Source organism: Thalassophryne amazonica, chromosome 15 (genome assembly GCF_902500255.1).
Source record: "Thalassophryne amazonica chromosome 15, fThaAma1.1, whole genome shotgun sequence".
NCBI lineage: Eukaryota > Metazoa > Chordata > Actinopteri > Batrachoidiformes > Batrachoididae > Thalassophryne > Thalassophryne amazonica.
In genome coordinates this window covers 78071003-78090596 of record NC_047117.1, presented here as the reverse complement: position 1 = coordinate 78090596, position 19594 = coordinate 78071003, and the positions used below count along the sequence as shown (strand labels likewise).

Sequence of the window (19594 nt, the reverse complement as noted above, 5' to 3'; positions counted from 1 at the left end):
CAGCCATTTTCACATCTGACATAGCTACTATGTGATGCCAGTTTGCGTGTGGACGATATGAGTTTAGCATGACGACAGCACGCAGAATCTCACTAGATCATAATTTCTCACTCAGAAACATTCATAGCTTCAAAAAGGTTGCAGAAAAAAAATTGTATTTCACGTTTTCACTGCAACATGCACGTAAATGACCACCAGGTGGAGCTATTATTCCATTTCAAGAACCGTGACTACAGAGTGCTGTGGGACATGACGATGAACCAGTTGCTCATAGTAGTAGATGGCGTCAGTAACTGTAAACACTGCCTATTCAGCGCTGAACTTTTGGCTTCTGGTGGATACAGTTGAAAACCAGTGAACCTCCTCTTTTGGGCCATGTTAACATCTTCTAACATAAAAAAGTGACCATAACATAAAAGACAGGCTGACACCTCAGTGATTAAACCCTGGCATCTTAATGAGTATGTAGTACTAATCCCAGGGTCCTGTTGGTCATTGCGTATACATCCAAGATCAATCAACAATCTGATGTTCATGAATGCTTCCTGAAAAAAGCAGAGCCATTTTCATCAACCCAGCTTACAGAATAGTTTACAATAAATGTCTGACACTTACGCATAGAGATGTCTCCATGTCCTTCGCTGTTTGTTCAAAGTTCTCCAGGTCTAACCGCTGGGTCATCTTCAGCTCTGAACAGACACACGAGCATGAACAGACACACGAGCATCAACAGCAAAAAGAAGACATTTTAAATCTGAGTTTTGAAGAATTCAGAATCAGCTGGTTCTGTGACGTTTCCCGTTTAGTTGTTGAAGCCCGTGCGGCACCATTTACAGCACTGCAAAATGTTTGCCGTTACCTTTTAAGGACGTCTCGTACTGGGCTTTGAGAGACTCCATCTTCTGCTTGTGAATCTCTTCCTGATTGGTCCGTTCTGCTCGCTGTCGGGTCCTCAGTTCCTCCACCTGAAGGATGCAGATACACGCCAGGGTGCCGGGGGGGAAAAATGACTTTACCAAAACCAAGATACGACAACTGATCCATTCCCTCATCTGTACTTTTCAATCAGGCTGTTAGAGCGCATCAGGAGCCTTTGAAAACTTTATGTATTCTTCAGTTATCTGTCTCATAGAAAGCTCAATTTAACTTCTGATTCACCCTGCTAATTAATCTTCATTAATACTCCAAATATATGTAAGAAATGACCCTAAATCCTCATCTAGCAAAAATACAATGTAAAACTAGGACTGCAAGCAGTCATATACGGGCCCTCGTTCCGCGTGACCGCCTACCCAGGCCAGTGGGTGCCCTTGTGACCACATGTGGGCATGTGCATGCAGGGGTAACCAATCATCACAGTTAAAATTTTAAACAAATCACACAATGCATCAAGGAGTTATGACATGTTGATTGTTCATCCACTAGGGGGCGCTCAGTGTACAAACAGAGGGGCTGGGTGTGTTCAGGGGCCAACCGTCATACATGTGAAGTTTCAAGTCAATCAGGCAAAGCATGAAGGAGTTATCATGACTTGATGTTCTATGGCAAAGGGTCAAAATAGCGGCACCATAGCGGCCACACCCTTCAACATAGAGAAAAGCTTTTGATAACTTTTGTTCAGTATCATCTTTGGATGCTGTCAAAGAAATTTGAAGTGCATTGGACAAAATCCCTAGGAGGAGTTCGTTCAAATACAACATGTGGAAATCACGCCAAAATGAGAAGAAAATTCAAAATGGCTGACTTCCTGTTTGGAGTAGACTCATGGTGCAAGAGACTTTTTTGTACATCTATGAAAATCACACGTGTCCCAATTTTCATCTCCCTATTCCAAAAAACCCCTATGTGGAGGGGTTTTTGAAAGTTTCAAGGGGGCGCTATTGAGGCATTTTGCCTCGCCCATGGGCGATGCCCCTATGAATTGTAAGAGATTGTCATGCTCGACCTGTGTATCAATTTTCATGATGATGTGACAAAATTAAAGCCGTCAAAATGAAGAACGTAATTTCATGGAGAATGGGCAATATTCGGCACGCCGCCACACGGACGCCGTTACTCGTAACTTCACGGCATTCATCGCCTACGTTCACCAATTTGTTCTGCATGTTTTAGAAGTGGAATGAAGTTGATTGGGTTAAGTATGCGACATCAGGACCTCTTAAAGTAAAAATAGGACATTTCCTGTCACCACCGGGGGGCACTATGGCGCAAGTGGGAACTTAAGATATGTAGACGTTCAGGGCAGAGCCCTCATGTCCAGCAAGTTTGAAGGATCTACGATGAAGTATGTGGGCGTGACAGCCGTTCGAAGTGAAATGGCGTGCTCCGAAAAGCTCGCCAAAGTTTGACGACCCCTAGCAGCCACGCCTTTTGACTTAATTAGAATCTTTTGATAACTTTTGATCACCATTGTGTTGTGATGATTTTGACCAAATTTGAAGACGATCGGATAAAATCCCTAAGGCGAGTTCGTTCAAATGTAAGTAGTGGAAATGGCCAAAAATGGCAAAAATTTGCTCAAAATCGAAACTTAAAATCAAAATGGCCGACTTCCTGTCGATATTTCACCATGACAGTAAGCGACTTTTTCTTGCGTCCTGGCATGGTAAATATGTGTACCGAATTTCGTGAGGCTACGACGAAAAAAGCCCAATGCGGAGGGGTTTTTGAAAATTTCTAGGGGGCGCTATTTCCCGATTTTTCTGCGACCATGTGCGACGCCCCCAAAATATCAAATTTCGGATTCGGCCGGACGACTTTGGAAAGTTTGGTGAGTTTTTGAGCATGGGAAGAGGCCGAAATTTCGATTTCAAGAGTGAGAATAATAATAATAAAGTTTATCTACAGCATTAGTGATATCCAGTATGAGCCATAAAACCGATCTCTCTCTCTCTCTGTATATATATATATATATATATATATATATATATATATATATATATATATATATATATATATATATATATATATATATATATATATATATATATATATATATATATATATATATATATATATATATATATATATATATATATAGGTGGCAGAGGGTTGTTGTCGGCAGCTGGGAAAAGTAACTAAAAAAGTAACTAGTAATCTAACTTAGTTACTTTTCCAATATATATATATATATATATATATATATATATATATATATATATATATATATATATATAGTTACTTTGAAAAGTAATCCAATTACTGATTACTCCTTGAAAAAGTAACTTAGTTACTTTACTGATTACTCATTTGGAAAAGTAACTAAGTTAGATTACTAGTTACTTTTTTAGTTACTTTTCCCAGCTGCCGACAACAACCCTCTGCCACCTCAACATGACAATGATACCTGTTTTTCCAAAACTCACTTTATAGTCACCCTTTCTTGATTTCAATGAAAATAAATACTTGTTTTATAAAAAGTAAAATAAAGACGTCTTTCTTGACCTCATATTTAACTGTTGACAGCACTGTAATAGTAAAACTTGCCATTTCTAACCTACATTGTTTATAAATGTAACTACTGAATTCTTTCTAACATTTAAATTCTCTCTAAACATTTTACTTGTCCAAATTATTATTATAAGTAGTATTAGTAGTTGTAGTAAACAAAAAAGGCTTCAAAACTGGACATTTAATCTAGGGGTGTTATGGGGGGGCACATCCTTGCCCCACGCCCCCATTCTATCTGGATTCGCCCCTGCTTTGGCGTCTGAGCACAGGTAAGAAAGATTTATTGTGTTTTCACATCATATATATATATATATATATAGATATATATATATATCTATATATATATAGAGAGAGAGAGAGAGAGAGAGAGAGAGAGAGAGAGAGAACTCCAGTTTAATCTGTGTTTAAGTATTTATTTTGAAATGTTGTGGTACTGCTTGTTTATCCACAGTAAATCAACATCTTACTTAAAAATACAGCCATTAGAACAACAGATCAGTACAGGCAAAGTGATATGTCCGTCTCAGCCATGAAAAGTTTTTCAATTTTGCTTGTAGCTGAGAAGTGGTGATTGCAGCTCCCTCTGGGGGGTGTAATATCAAAGTACAACTTGTAAGCTTTAACATCATGATCAGGCTCGTGCAACAATATAACCATGGTGTTGATCGCGTTTTTTTTTTTTTTTTTTTTTTTTTTTTTTTTTTTTTTAGGAGCAGCTGGACCGTGTGTGTGTTAGAGAGAGACTGAAATCACATGCAGACTTTGCAATTTGCTACAGTATGAGTGTTTTACGAGTCGCCGTGAGCCAGAGGTGGGTCATCTCGGCTTCACTGAGTAAAAGTTCGACTGCATATTTGTTCCATCCATCCTCCAAACCAGCTGACTCTAATAGAGGCTGCCCGAGTTATGGGTGCTGTCACCTAGTGGTCAAGAATTTTCGTGTCGCAACAATGCATTCTGGGAAATGCAGAACATGCCTGCTATATATGATCATGTTATCCTACAGTAGTTTTGTTTATCTGGTGTGTGAAGCTGCAGAATGTGTGTCTCATACAAGCAAACTGAATAAGCTGGACGTTTACCTGTGGATGTTGTCTCAGGTTCTCTGAGTATCCTCATCCTTATGATCACACGCACCAAGATCCCCATAGTTGCCCGCTGCCTGTTCTACAAATGCTAATAACTGTTTTTGCGGCACGTGTGCAGTCTTTTCTAGATAGGTCGTGCATTTGTTTCCTGTTAACTTTGACAGCAGAAGCTGTGTTCGATTTTTTGTCGACTCGTTGCCCAGATTAAATGATTTTTATCCACTAGGTGGCAGCAGACGTAACTCTGGCAGCCTGTTAGTTCAACTCTTCGGGCAGGTGGAGGAGCTAATCAGTGAAATCACATTTTAAAGGGCACAAGATGGACTTTCACTCACTGAAGGTGGGATTACCCACCTCTGCTCTCTGCCAATCACAATCAAGTATGTGGCTTCAATTGTGGCTGAGGGCGTGGCCTTTAAGACACCATAAACGGTGTTTAGATTCCTAAGGCAATGTTCCTGTGATCTAGCTGGTGTTTTCTTAAATTCAAGAAGTAATTACACATTATGATTTACAAAATTTATAAAATAAAAAAACACTGACCTGCTGCTCCATCAACATGCGACATTTGTCGGCCTCCTCCTGGTACGTCTGGTGGACTTTGTCCCATTCCGTTTGGTAAAAACTCTGCAATCTGTGATGCACACAAACCAAATTATGATGCAATTAGAACACCTACAAATCATAAGGATTGTGTTTGTATCAAACAGGAAAGAATCACAAGGTGAATATCACACCTGTCCTCCAGTTGCACCAGTTCCTCCTTGTGCTGCTGCTCCACCTTTTTCAAAGCCGCCTCCAAGCCGATGCAAACCTCCTCCTTCTCCTTCTGCAGAAGCTCGCAGCACTGAGATGACCTGACTGCAAAGAGACGAGAAGGAGACTAAAAATTATTTTTAGACTCTCCAAGGCATCTCGACTCCAGTTTACTAACAAGCTTTTTGTCGGAAACATCTGTATAGAAGAAATTTCAAAATGCTCATAAAATAAATGCAAAATCACATCACTGTCTTTGGTCAAGTCTCAAGTCATTCCACCAAGTTTGGTCCAACCTGGTTCAAATTATTTGAGTAATTTGTTCACAGTGGGATGCACCCACAGGACTGCATGCACCACTGTGCACAGATGCCCCAACACACACACACACAGAGAGAGAGAGAGAGAAAGGTGAGCTGGACACTGCGAGTAAATGCCAACTTCAATCACTATATTCACACTGGGCTATGGCTATGTGCTGGAGGACACATCTATGCATGCAGATGTACTCTCATTTAAGATGTTCACTTGATGAGGAAAACCAAAGTAATCTGTGTACACTCCAAAGTGTGGAGGCACACACAAAACAAATATGGCAGGTTAGGTGCATTTTTCCCTAAAATAACAGAAGTCTTTAGGATTTAGCTCAGTTGGTTTAGCAATAAATAAGAGAAATGTAATAAAATTACCAGCAAGACATGTAAATAACAGTAAATACAGGAAAGTGTGACTAACAAGACGTGGTTTGTGTTCATTTGAACTTTAAGTCATATGTGTGGACATGAAGAAAGTAGCTCTGATGGCAATGTGACATTTGACCCAAATGACCTTCAACATTGTCAAAACAGGGCAATTCTGGGGTCAACCTACATGCACACAGCACATTTGGTGGAAACTGGCCCAAACAGAGGAGAAATTGGTGTTTTAATATGACTAAGGTTGGTTAAAAAAGTGAACTTGTCCTTTAATTACACATATGAACGCTGCAAGAAATCAGAACCAAATGTTGAGTCAATTAGCATGAACCATTAAAAAAAAAAAAAAAAAACTATTTCCCAGAATGTTAAACCCTTGGGTGTCATATCAGATTATGTCAGTAATCCAGACGGAGTGTCTCAGCAGGTAAAGAACAGCAAATCGTGCGTGTCTCTCAGCATGACGAGCACATTCCAGTTTAATTACTCTTACAGAAGACAGGTGAGCCATCCCACAAACATCTGCAAGTCAGCTCACAAGCATGCACGAGGAATTTCTCGCACACAACTTCCAAACTCGCCACTCGTCAATCAAAACAAGACAGTCTGAAGATGAAATGTTCAGAATAAAGGACCAGACTTTAAAAACAATAAATGAAATTAATTAATGAAACAAACCAACTAAAGCCCATCGGTGATCAGCAGGGCACAGTTTGAACCAATATTGTGAAATCTTTAAAACAGCAGCCTGAGGGGGGAAAAAGGTGAGGAGGTTTATGGCTGAAGGGAGCCGTGCAGCACGATGGACACAAATCCAACAACAGCTGTGTGACAAAACAGCGTCGCAAAAGTCTCATCACACAAAGGGTGCGTGCACATGCTGGGCAAGTGGCGATGCAAAATGATGAAATCATTTTAGCAAAGACCCCACGTCTTCTCGAATGATAGAGGTTTGAGTCAGGAAAAACAACAGAGGTTGTTATTATGTTAACGTGAGAACAGAATGTGAACCAGAGCGAGCGAGACCGCCAGAGAGACTCGGACTACAGGCCGAGTCAAGACAATGTCAAGAGGAAGATCACAGGCTAAGAAAACATGTTAAATTCTGGTGTGGATCTGGATCCAGGGATGAATCTCAAGATTCTTTAGCCAATACTGTGTGAAGAGAGATTTTCCTGCAGTTTGGGCTATTTCAGTCACCACATACACTCTTAAACCACGATACCACCACAGCTAACACACTGCGGCATGTCCTGGGGATAGTCTTGGTGATTATGATACAACAGAACATACAAATCTTCCTGCCATCATTCTGCACTCTTGCTTGCCTTACTGCTTTAAGGTAGTCTTGGATATTCAAGTCAAGTTGTACAGCACAAGAACAGGGACTTGCCACAGTCTTTGTCAGAGGTCTCTAACGTATTCCTGAGATGGCCAAGAGGGTGCAGGTTTTCTTTGCACCCACCCACTTCATCAGGTGATTTCATTGATTAAAAAAAAAAATCAGTTTGAACAGGTGGAATCAGTTAATCAGGGCCCTCTTGGCCCTTTCAGGAATGAGTTTGAGACTTCTGGTCTTTGTAGTGCTCAAACATGGTATCACTTGGTTTCAATCATGAGGAATGACCATTGTATTAAGGTCATGGTGTTGTCATAGCTGATGGGAAGTGGTGAAGGCTGACAACAATCATTTTTGACGTGGTGTATTTGTGGATAGTTGCGGTCATAACTGTGTTTGTGGGATCAGGGTTTTCCATTCACTGGAAATGAGTGGGTACTTAGGGCGACTAAGACTAAGGCGTACTACTTTCATTGCGAGGGAAAATACTCGCCGACATTTTGGCCCATTTCTGTGGGTATGAGCCAGGTGGGTGATTCTTAGACTACGGGCACTTAATGTCCTTTGATCATATTGTATGAAAAACAGAAAAAAGGGGAAATTTCACACTTTTATAGTTATCTTTACAATGAAAGTGTGTTAAGAAATTTGTTCTAGTAGTCTATGATGACTTTTTCACCTTTTTTCAGCATCATTATATGCAAATATTGCCGTTTTGTGCTCGTCCCACACCCAGACTTTTGATCTTCAATGATAAAAATGAATGGTAAACATTTTTTCTATTGTTTTAAAATATCTCTGAATAAAATATCAGTAAAATAATCAAAACATAATTGGGGTATTCAATGTCATACAACTGTTGTGATTTTTTTTAAACAAAATGTAGTTGTCTCACACTATTGCCGTAATTTCCACCACAACACTAATGTCCCTTTAAACAGTTTGTATGAGAGATTGTTTGGGTAGTTTCTATGGAGATAAACAGTGACATCAGAGCACATGTATATAGCGCCAAATCACAACAAACAGTTGCCCCAAGGCGCTTTATATTGTAAGGCAATGGTGTGGTGGAAATTACATTTACAAGGCCAATAGTGCCTGTAGTTAAAGAATCACCCAGGTGCGTCAGCATTGAGGATCCCAGGGACTAAAAAGACCAAGTGGACGCCCATGTTTCACCTGTCTCTGGTGGATAGATGGCTAGTTTCAGGATGGACCAGTTGTCTGGCTGACATGCTCCAAGACAGGCCTGTCCCACACAAAGTCAATGTGAGAGAGAGAGAGAGATGGTGTGTGAATGTGAAGCCTCACTGTAAACCACTTTAAGTGTGTACAGTAGATGGAAAAGCACTATAGAAATGACGTCCCGTTCAAGTACTTGTGACACAGCAATAACTATAAACAAAGGAACTGGTTGTTCCCGTTTAGTTTGACACAGAGGATGAAGGTTTAACAGACACAGCTCTGTGTGTGTGTGTGTGTGTGTGTGTGTGTGTGTGTGTGTGTGTGTGTGTGTGTGTGTGTGTGTGTGTGTGTGTGTGTGTGTGTGTGTATTAACAGGAGGGATCTGTACATTACTGACATTTGTCAGCTCTGTGTGTAATGAGATGAGTCAACGTTCAAACAGTAAAACAAGTCAAAGCTGCTCACTGTGACAAACAAGGGAAAGTAGAACAAGACAGAAATGTGAGCGTGTGGGTTAGAATCAGCAAAAAGTGGCACTGCACATCTTGAAATACCAGAGGCCGTCACATTTTATAATGTGCTGTAGCAGAATGATGCCACCTATGGTCGTCTTTTGTTCACCACTGGGGGCAGCACCACATACGTAGTAGAACACACAGTAGAAAAGAAGAAACCAGCTGTTAGCATGGTGTAACTTTCTAGTTCTGTATGGGCATGACATTATTAATTTTTGGAAAAAAGAAAAAGAATTTCATCCATTTTGGAATAAGGCTGTAACATAAAATGTGAAAAAAACTGAAGCGCTGTGAATACTTTCCAGATGCACCGTACGTAGCACATCCTATAGTTATAGGAGGTTCTTGGGCACTTTCTGCCATGATGCACAATCCGTAGTTGGATCTTTGTCGCTTTGCTTATAAATCTTTACAATTTTGAATGCGGAAACCTGGTTTTAGGAGCATTGGAGGCAAACAACCAACCTTTATATGTTGTTTATAGAAATACAAACAAACTATAGACCTTTGGTCTGCTGACATGACCATGAAAACAGCTCAGCAGACAACTGTCCAGTTACTTTTAGTCCCTTAAAATAGGAGACATTTTTCCCCAAATTGGGATGTAAAAGCTGAAGTTCTGCACTGCAACCTCGTGTGCATTATTTGGTTCATGTCTAATGTGTTGTGAAAAACTAATGGATTTATTCTGCTTTTCCTCAGAATTGCGTTTTAATGATTTGTAGTAAGGAGGTCAGCCTTCACCGTCAGTCGGCCTGTCGCTTTGTCCCATCTTCACTCGTCTTTCTAAACTCTGACAGTTAAATGGCAGGTCGCCCAACAGTGGAAGCATTGAATAACACACTTCAAACAAAGTTGACACTAAGTATTTAACTCCCCAGCAGCGCCGCGGGACATTCTGCATTATTTGGAAACGTTGGGTCCTTTTTGTCAATGTTCAGCATAACTAAGATTCTACTAAGAGGATTCCAGACAAAGGTTAGAGAGGTACATGTCAGAAAAAGGCCAACTTTTAACAAAAACTGACAAACTGCAATTACCAAATTAATACCACCATAAACACAAATTGCTATTACTGTCATTATCTCCAAATCATTAAAATAAATAAATAAATACATTTCTGGCTTTCCTCCAGTGCTTCAAACCAGGAATTTAATTCCTCATTAATGTTTCCAGTTCCACCTTAAAATGATGATTTCTGAACTGGTACGAACCAAATTAAATACCAGTTAATAACATTACGGATATTACAGATGTTAATGTTGCTAATACCGCACAAGCTAGGCTACATCGAGCAGAATGCTTAGCCTCAACTGGAGTTAGGTGACTATTTCTTAATTATTTCTCTTTACAAGTTAGCCAATCAATCAAACGGATGGATTTGAAGTCTCAGTCTCACCACAACTCTCCACCATTGTAAGACGTGCACGACATTCAGAAGAAGACAGTAAGAGAACCTGGCACCAAGTTATTGGAAGCAATTTGAATTTGTAATAAAAGTGAAAAAAAAAATGTTATTAACCAGTTACCACTATTTTAAATAAATATTTCTGTTCCTCAGCTGTCCTGGTATTTACCACCATCTGATCAACAAGCCTGATATTCTAGAATCCATTGATTTATTTACATTTTTGATAGCACTCGGAAAGTTTTTAAATTCTTGTGGAGAGAACTGTTTGACAGTTTAGAACATTTATAAGAACATAAATGAAAATCTTACCATGATAAACATTTGATTGAGAGTTAAAACTTGAGCTGAGAAAATTACTCATTGGTTGTTCACAGAGAGATTGCAGTTTGTTCTTCAATAATCACCTGTAAAGTGGGAATGTACTAATTTTGTGTATAGCATTAATGCTGGAACTGCTCCAGCATGAATTATTTCCTTAACATGTCTGAAGTTTGTGTCAGAGAATGGTATTAACGTTATTCAAACTGAAATTACGTGACTTAGATCAGACAAACATCTTGTTTGTGAGGACTGATCAACATTGCATTAGCAAGTGTAAATATGAGGCTAAAAGAACAAGCTGGCCAGGATGTTCCTTCATAAACAAACAAAAACAACATTTAATGCCAACATTCACTCCATATAGTGTTTCCCAACTTAAAAACGCCCCAGACAGACAAACAGACACACACACACACCTTCAAGCTGTTCTTTTCCCCTCTGATATTGCACGCTTCCTGTTTTGTGCTGCAAACAGCTAGCTAAATACCCGCCAATGTGAAATGGAACCTGAACACTGCTGCAGGCTGCAGAATTTGCCAAACACACACGTGCACACAAATCCTCATAAAAACAGGTGTAATGCACAGATGGCAGATGCGTCAACATGTTCCAGCCCGTGCAAAAGCTTCAGCTTCACTGAGAACGAGGAGCATGTGCACAGCTGCATTAGCACAAGCGCCAACAGTTTTGAATGGCAGTTGACCCCCCCTTGATAAGATTCACGCGTTTGTGCCAAATGCAAAACAACGGGAGGAAAGTGCAGGTGAACGAGCATGTGCGTGCAAAAAAAGAAAAAATCCTGCCGTCATTTCCAACGAGTCTCTTACCCAGTTCTTCTCTGAGGTTTGCTAGTTCCAGCGATAACGCCTTCTTCTGCTTCAAGGTTTCCTCCCGCTGTAGAAAAAGAAGAGTCAATTCAAAATCATTAGATTCTCCACAAATGTAAAAGTTCTGCTTATTAAGGGAACAATCCTTCATTCCCATTTTATACTGTAATCATTGTATATTATCACAAATTAGCTGCTTAAACACTTTCAGACTTAGAAACCCTCGACAGACATGAAGTACAACATGACTGGTGAGTGAATAGTGACTTATTTCCCAGAAAAAAAGGACACAAAAAACAGGTCAATCCAACCAATCTTAAAGCGGTACAGCCTTTAAATTTCACAAAACTGGCAAAATGTAGTTTCTACTGAAATCCAAGCATTATAATATCAGCTTATTTTTTAAACATGTTGCATAATTACAGCTCATTTCAAAGAACCGTAATTACATGGGGATGGAGGATTCCATAATAAATATTTTAACGCTGTCTTCGGGAGAAAGTGTGTGTGTGCGCACACATTCGTGAGGTTTTCAAATGACTGGAAGTTACCTTTTATCTGGTTTCAAAAACAGCATTTTTTAAATTTAGAAGTGTTTCTTTCTCACTAGCTTATACAGAAATAAGATGGTTTGGAGCATTTTCCACCATGTTGGATTATTTTATTCGAAAGAGCAGCCAGCAGATGCCGCTGTGCCTTTCTGGATTCTGATTGGCTGCCACCATGTGCTTCCCAACATCCCTCACACAAGTCGGGGGAAGCCTCCATGTGATTTACAATGTTGCTATCGTAGACTGTATGGGTCACTACCAGGGTTCGAGCTACAGTGGGCCGCTCCGGCCAGTACTGCAAATTTCCGCCCAGCACTTAAGTTCAAATTTCCTCTCCCACCCAGCATGGATTTTCCAAAAAATGAACTGAAATTTTGCTGAAAAATGTACCAATTCGATCGTATTTCAAGCTTATAGTGTCATACTTTTTTTATTTTGCAATTTCAACCAAATAATTAAAGAAATAAATATATTTCTCATTTTCTTCATATCTCCACCGCAAATGGCAGTGTTTGCTGATAGCAGCAGTCAGCTTGTGCAGTGTAGCTGTATCTGAAGGATATTTGCTCTTTAGACTTCGTTTGAAATTATCCTCTTCAAGGGAACTATTCATTTCTTCTAGGTGATGATCATATTGGCAATGTCATATAATGAATCCACAAATTAAAGGCTAATAAATAAAATTATAGTGGTGCTAATGAAAATTATTTTTATGACTTAAATCTTAAAAATTTGAAAGGCTGTACACCTTTTAAAATGACTCCCAAAGTGATGCATCGTGTGACCTTCACTGACAGCAATATGATAAAACATCCTGCAACACATTCAAGGGAATACATTTACAGTGCATCCAGCAAGTATTCACAGCGCTTCACTTTTTCCACATTTTGTTATGTTACAGCTTCATTCCAAAATGGATGACATTCATTGTTTTCCCCTCAAAATTCCACTCAACTCCCCATAATAACAACATGGGAAAAAATTTGTTTTTTTTAAATTGTTGAAAATTTATAAAAAAAAAAAAATAATACAAAAACACCCTTTGCTCAATACTTTGTTGATGCACCTTTGGGAGCAATTACAGCCTCAAGTGTTCTTGAATATGATGCCACAAGCTTGGTGCACCTATCTTTGGGCAGTTTTGCCCATTCCTCTTTGCAGCACCTCTCAAGCTCCATTAGTTTTGATGGGGAGCATCGGTGCACAGCAATTTTCAGATCTCTCCAGAAATGTTCAGTCGGATTCAGGTCTGCGCTCTGACTGGGCCACTCAAGGACATTCACAGAGTTGTCCCAGAGCCATTCCTTTGATATCTTGGCTGTGTCCTAAGAGTTATTATCCTACTGAAAGATGAACCGTCCAGAGCGCTCTGGAGCAGGTTTTCATCCACGATGTCTCTGTACATTGCTGCATTCATCTTTCCCTCAATCCTGACTAGTCTCCCAGTTTCTGCTGCTGAAAAACATCCCCACAGCATGATGCTGCCACAACCATGCTTCACTGTAGGGATGGTGCCTGGTTCCCTCCAATCATGATGCCTGGCATTCACACCAAAGGGCTCAACCTTTGTCTCAGACCAGAGAATTTTGTTTCTCATGGTCTGAGAGTCCTTCAGGTGCCTTTTGGTAAACTCCAGGCAGGCTGTCATGTGCCTTTTAGTAAGGGGTGACTTCCGTCTGGCCACTCTACCATACACGCCTGATTGGTGGATTGCTGCAGAGATGGTTGTCTTTCTGGAAGGTTCTCGTGTATCCACAGAGGAATGTTGTAGCTCTGATGAGTGACCATCGGGTTCTTGGTCACCTCCCTGACTGAGGCCCTTCTCTCACAATCGCACAGTTTAGACAGGCAGCCAGCTCTGGGAAGAGTCCTTATGGATCCAAACTTGATGGAGGCCACTTTGCTCATTGGGACCTTCAAAGCAGCGGAAATGTTTCTGTATCCTTCCCCAGATTTGTGCCTCTAGACAATCTTGTCTCGGAGGTTTACAGACAATTCCCTTGACTTCATGCTTGGTTTGTCCTCTGACATACACTGTCAACTGCGGGACCTTATGTGTAGACAGGTGTGCTTTCCAATTCATGTCCAATCAACTGAATTTACCCCAGGATGACTCCAATTAAGCTGTAGGAACATCTCAAGGATGATCAGTGGAAACAGGATGCACCTGAGCTCAATTTTGAGCTTCATGGTAAAGGCTGTGAATACTTACGTACGCATGATTTCTTAGTTTTTTATTTTAATAAATTTGCAAAAAAAAAAAAAAAAATCTAAAAAAAAAACACTTTCACATGGTTATGGGGTATTGTGTATGCATGAAAAGACACAGATGAAAGCAATACCCCTTTAGCTGTAAGCTGAGGGGTAAAGGCCAGAACTTTGATTCGTTTGTACACCTTTTTACATTTTTGCAGTAGAATATGAAGTGATCCGGGCAGCACAGTGGATTAGTGGTTAGCACTGTTGCCTCACAGCGAGAAGGTTGTGGGTTCAATTCCCATAGCCTTTCTGTGTGGAGTTTGCATGTTCTCCTCGTGTTTGCGTGGGTTTCCTCCGGGTGCTCCGGTTTCCTCCCACATCCAAAGACATGCGGGTTAGGTGGATTGGAATCTTTAAATTGTCCTTCGGTGTGTGTGTGTGGGTGTGTCTGTGTTTGTCTATTTGTGGCCCTGTGACAGACTGGCGTCCTGTCCTGGGTGTACGCCGCCTCGCGCTCTATGACTGCTGGGATAGGCTCCAGCCCCAGCGACCCTTAATTGGACTAAGCGGTAGAAGATGAATGAATATGATGTGATCCAACTTTTCAGGTTGGTAGTCAGTTTTGTAAAGTCAAGTAAGTCAACACTGTTGAAAACATCTGCCGTGTAGCTGTATCTGAGGGATATTTGTTCTTTAGACAACGATCCTCAGCATAATGTTCACTTTTTAAAAAAAGCAAGCATATAGTTTTTTTAGTAACAGATGCAAGGATGGTTGTAATAATGCAGTAAAAAGAGCTCGTGGATTCTCAAATATTATAGCCAGTTTGTGAATGTGAGACAATCAGCTCGGTGACAGGTTGTAGCTGATAGAGCCAAGAACAATCTCCCCAGACTGCGGGGAGAGGAAAAAAAAAAAACCACACAAGTGACATTCTGAATTAAACAAAAACAGCACATTCCTGCCCGGCAGTGAAACACGATTCCTAAAGTCTGAGTGTTTGGACTTAAATTAATTTTCCTCACATATCCTATTTATGTGACACTGCCATATGCATGTCAAAGCTACCTACACCACATAAACACATTAGCGCATACAGTTAGCGTACAAAGAATTAACCCAGTAGTACCGCATCTTTCCAGCACAAATATTTTTTCATTACAAAAGTAACATCACTCCCGGGGACTTGGTGTAACTGCAACATACCAAGTAACACCATGTTTCCCAAACCTTTTGACATAAAGCTCCCATTTGGGAGTCTTTTTAAAATAAATAAATAAAATCCAGGCCACCACCCACCCTACTGCATTCAACAACAAAAAAAAAGTTTAAAATCAGCCATTAATAAAAGTGTCCTGTCTGTGGCTGTGCACGTTGTAATCATAAAAACAGAAGTGCAAGTGTCCTCTGAGTGTTTGTCATTTTGCCACACTGGCACACTGCAAATTAATTACGTATTTAAAAAGCATACAATGTGATTTTCTGGACTTTTTTTTTTTTTTTTTTAAGATTCTGTCTCTCACAGTTGAAGTGTACCTACGAAAAAAAATTACAGACCTCTCCATTCTTTGTAGGTGGGAAAACCTGCAAAACTGACAGGGGGTCAAATACTTATTTTCCCCACTGTATGAGTACTAGAGGCTGCACTTGCACTGCGCCGTGTCCCGGCAAGGAGGCATGGTTGCCATTTTAATTCCGGTCAAGTCAGGAGGCAGCACGCATAGAAGTTCAATTAGTCTCGTCAAGAAACAGGTGGAATATGCCGGAAAGCTGCGCATGTTGGCCATCACACAAACGGAGGAACAAGGGACACAATATTTCCTTCCATAAGTAAGTGGTTTTGGTTATTCTTGTCACTTTGTCCGTGACATTTGGTTGATAAACAGGTGTATGTTTCCTGCCCGTACCTGTCGTCCGAGGACACGGACCATTAACTCTTCACTTACACACCCCCCTGACTTCATGAATGAAACTCGGTCAATAAAGGATAATTGTGTAAAAATAATATATACTGTATTTATTAATGTAATGGTTTTAGGAGCTGCGAATTTCAGAAACCCGCTGGAGGTTTCTGAAATTCTGCAAATTTGGTTTCGCCCCCCCATATAGACCCCACCTCCTACGCCTATGCGCCACAATGAGCAGCTCTACGAATACACCAATGTGAAAGGGGCTTTAGAAGTGTTTACTTCTCGCTAGCTTTTAAATAATATATGACAATGAGGTTATATTTACATACAAATGAAAGAGTTTTGAGCTAGCTAGACCAGTCACTGACATCACTGTGCTGCTCTACTCTGATTGGCTGTCACCCCCCCCCCCCCCCAAAAAAACCCAATGGAACAGAATGAAATAGAATGTGACTTCTTAACCTCTTAAAATAGGTCAAGGTTAGCCATCATTGAACTTGTCCAAGGTCTGTGTTCCAAGAATGTTCCCTGTGAATTTGAAGACTTTGGCAGTAATAAGGACTGGACTTATGCTGAGGACAGACGAACGCAAAGTCTTCGCAATACCCGATGGCCATATTTGATGGCCTCGAATGGCTTTTAAATACCTATTGACACAGATGTTTTGCTTTTGTGTCCCTTTATTTTATTGTATGCTTGCTTTTAGTCCAGTGAATTTTATTTCTTGATTTTACTGTAAAGTACTATATAAATAAATGTTGACTGACTGACTGATTAGTATTAAACTGAAAAAAAGACAGGAAACACCATTTCTTGCCCATGTTTTTCAATCAGAGTAAATTCTGCTGGAGTCTTGGATTTTTCAGAATCAGACATTTTGTTAAATTTCACATTTTCCGATGGTTGTTTCCACCTTACTCTCTCCCCTTTGCTGCACCCAGGGGAACCTGCCTCCCTAAATCAACTAACCCATTTTACCCTTAAAAGTAATCCACTAACTCTGTGTGCGCCAACTTTCCGTATGTAATGTGAAGTGAAACCCCAATGTGATTTCAAACAGACTTTTCTCCTCACACTGAGTAATTTCAGCTGTATTCACATTTTAAAACAGAACAGAGCTTCCAAACACACACAACCATAAAACCCATCTGTCGTCTGAAAGTTCAGTTAAGTGAAAGAGCAGATAGACGAAAGAGAAAAACAAACTGCAGAAATATAAGAAGCACATTTTGAGTCACAATAGACGTAGCTGCAGCCACATTGCTACAATTCTGCAGTATTCAAAATTTCACTTTTTTTTTTAAAGATCCTGTACAGTTTGAGGTTAAAAACAAACAAAAAAAAAAAACCCCAATGTGTGGAAACTACACCACACTAAATTCCTTCCTAATCCGATGGCCACGCAGACAAACAGGTGGAACGCGGATCAGCTGATGACACACAGAAGCAGGCACGGAAACATTTACAGATAGTTTGACAGAGAAAAAAAAAAAAAAACACAAACACACCTTGCGTTTCTTCTTGCAGCAGTGAGGGGGGGCGCCATCAGGGCCTTTACTGGCCACAGAGCCCATGATGTCGCGCACACATACACGCACTCAAAATGTGCCTCTCTCTCATTTCTTCAACTCTCACTCTCTTCTGCTCCCCACCGACTCCCTCTATCATAAGACCAACATTCCTTCTCTCAGTCCTCCTCCTGAATGAGTCTCTCTCTCTTTCTCTCTTCCCCCACCCACTTTGCTCCTCCCACTCTGTACCTGTTCACCTCCCCGTCCTCCCACCATCTGCTTCTTGCCGCTGGATGGAGGAATGAGTGTTATTTTGGCACCTCCCTCACTTTTTTGTCTTATCCTTATCAGACATTTACAAACAAAACCAGTTGATCTACATTTACAGCGTCTCTTCTCCTCATAAAATATGTTCTGTGTTTCTGAGTTCCATTTCTGCAAATAAACTTAAATCACAAAGACAAAAAGAGAGACCGGCACACGGAACGCATACCACAATTTTTTTTTTTTTCCTGGCTCCATGTGTTTGTGTGGATCTGCTTCTAGTTTAATGGGTTCTATTTTCAGGCAGCATCACCGGCTTCATATAAATCTTTTTTTTTTTTAAATAAGTAATTATGTGGACACTAATAATTTAGTTATTATGTAATTAGTTCATGAATAACATTTCAGAAAAGCCCCTCAAAATTTCATAGAGCTGAAGATTGTCTCCTTATGACTCATCACGTCTGACCAACAACCCACAAGCCGCAGATGCTCGATTTATAATGATGAAAGTCTGACCAGGGAGCGTGTGCTGCTGTCACATGTTGCTGCATCCACCACGCCACAGAACAGCCTTGGGTCTTGGACTGCAACCACCCAGGCAGACAACCGTTGAACTGTGGGCGTATTCTTGATCTCCTGCAGCTGCTAAGGTCCTCAACAGCTGGATTATGTCCCGAGAACCAAGTCACATGGACAACATGTCGGTGCTGATTTAACCTCTGTGTTGTATATGTGCTTCGCCACACTCGTGACAAACTCGCAATCTCCGGCATGGGAGGCAAGCGCTCTCTCTAACCAGTAGGCTCAAACCCATGACCTCTGTGGCTGTTGGGGAGTGAGGTTTACTGACTACCGCATTCACAGCGACTCCTGCTGGCCTCAGTCACACTGGCACTCCATCACAATGCAAGTGATAATCCTCATCTTAGTCTTGATAAGTAATTGTTCGTTTGACACAAACTCATTCCAGTGGCACCCAAGGATCCTTCAAACGGACCAAGTGACAAAAAAAGGCTTGTCGTGGCCTTCAGTCAGTGGTTAGTGTCCAAGTCTCACAGCCATACAGCAAGATGGGAAGATTTGGACCTTGGTTTTCCCGCAAAGGTATCGGCATCACCAAGCACCTCTGTCCATAAACTCTTCCCAGGCGCCTCTTGATCTCAAAGGTCAAGAACGTCACTGCAGTGATAAGTGAATGTCTCGTCAAGTTGTAAAGTTATACCAACATTATTTCTGCTCGAGTCCAACTGACAAATAGTTGCAGAGTGAAGTCACCTCTGTGGAAGAAGTAAAAACTAGAATGGCGTTTAAGCAAATGACTGTGCTTTTACCACGCAATGTATCCTGGGAAGCTGCAATGGTTCACTGGAAAAGTGTGACTGTTTTGGCCACCGACGGGAGCATTTCTTACAATCAGGAATGACCAGAGGTCAACCGTTCAAGCCACCATAGTTGGTTTGTTTCTCCTCAGGCAATCCCACAATGCATTGCTCTTCAGCACTGATATCAGTGAAACAGACCACAGGTCAACAATCATTCATATCTGGATCCAAAGAAGGCTCTGAAAGA

General features: G+C 40.7%; 1 protein-coding gene across 4 annotated transcripts in view; it reads right to left on the bottom strand.

The window, feature by feature from the left end:
* LOC117527115 (mucin-5AC-like) overlaps positions 1-19594 on the bottom strand; it is a 73348-nt gene that overhangs the window by 2654 nt on the left and 51100 nt on the right. For all 4 annotated transcript variants that reach the window (XM_034189293.1, XM_034189295.1, XM_034189292.1 and 1 more), the window contains 5 exons: positions 11588-11654; positions 5276-5399; positions 5082-5172; positions 860-965; positions 616-689 (listed from right to left, as the gene is read on the bottom strand). In XM_034189293.1, coding sequence (XP_034045184.1) covers positions 616-689; positions 860-965; positions 5082-5172; positions 5276-5399; positions 11588-11654 — 462 coding nt within the window. The remainder of the gene's footprint in view (positions 1-615; positions 690-859; positions 966-5081; positions 5173-5275; positions 5400-11587; positions 11655-19594) is intronic.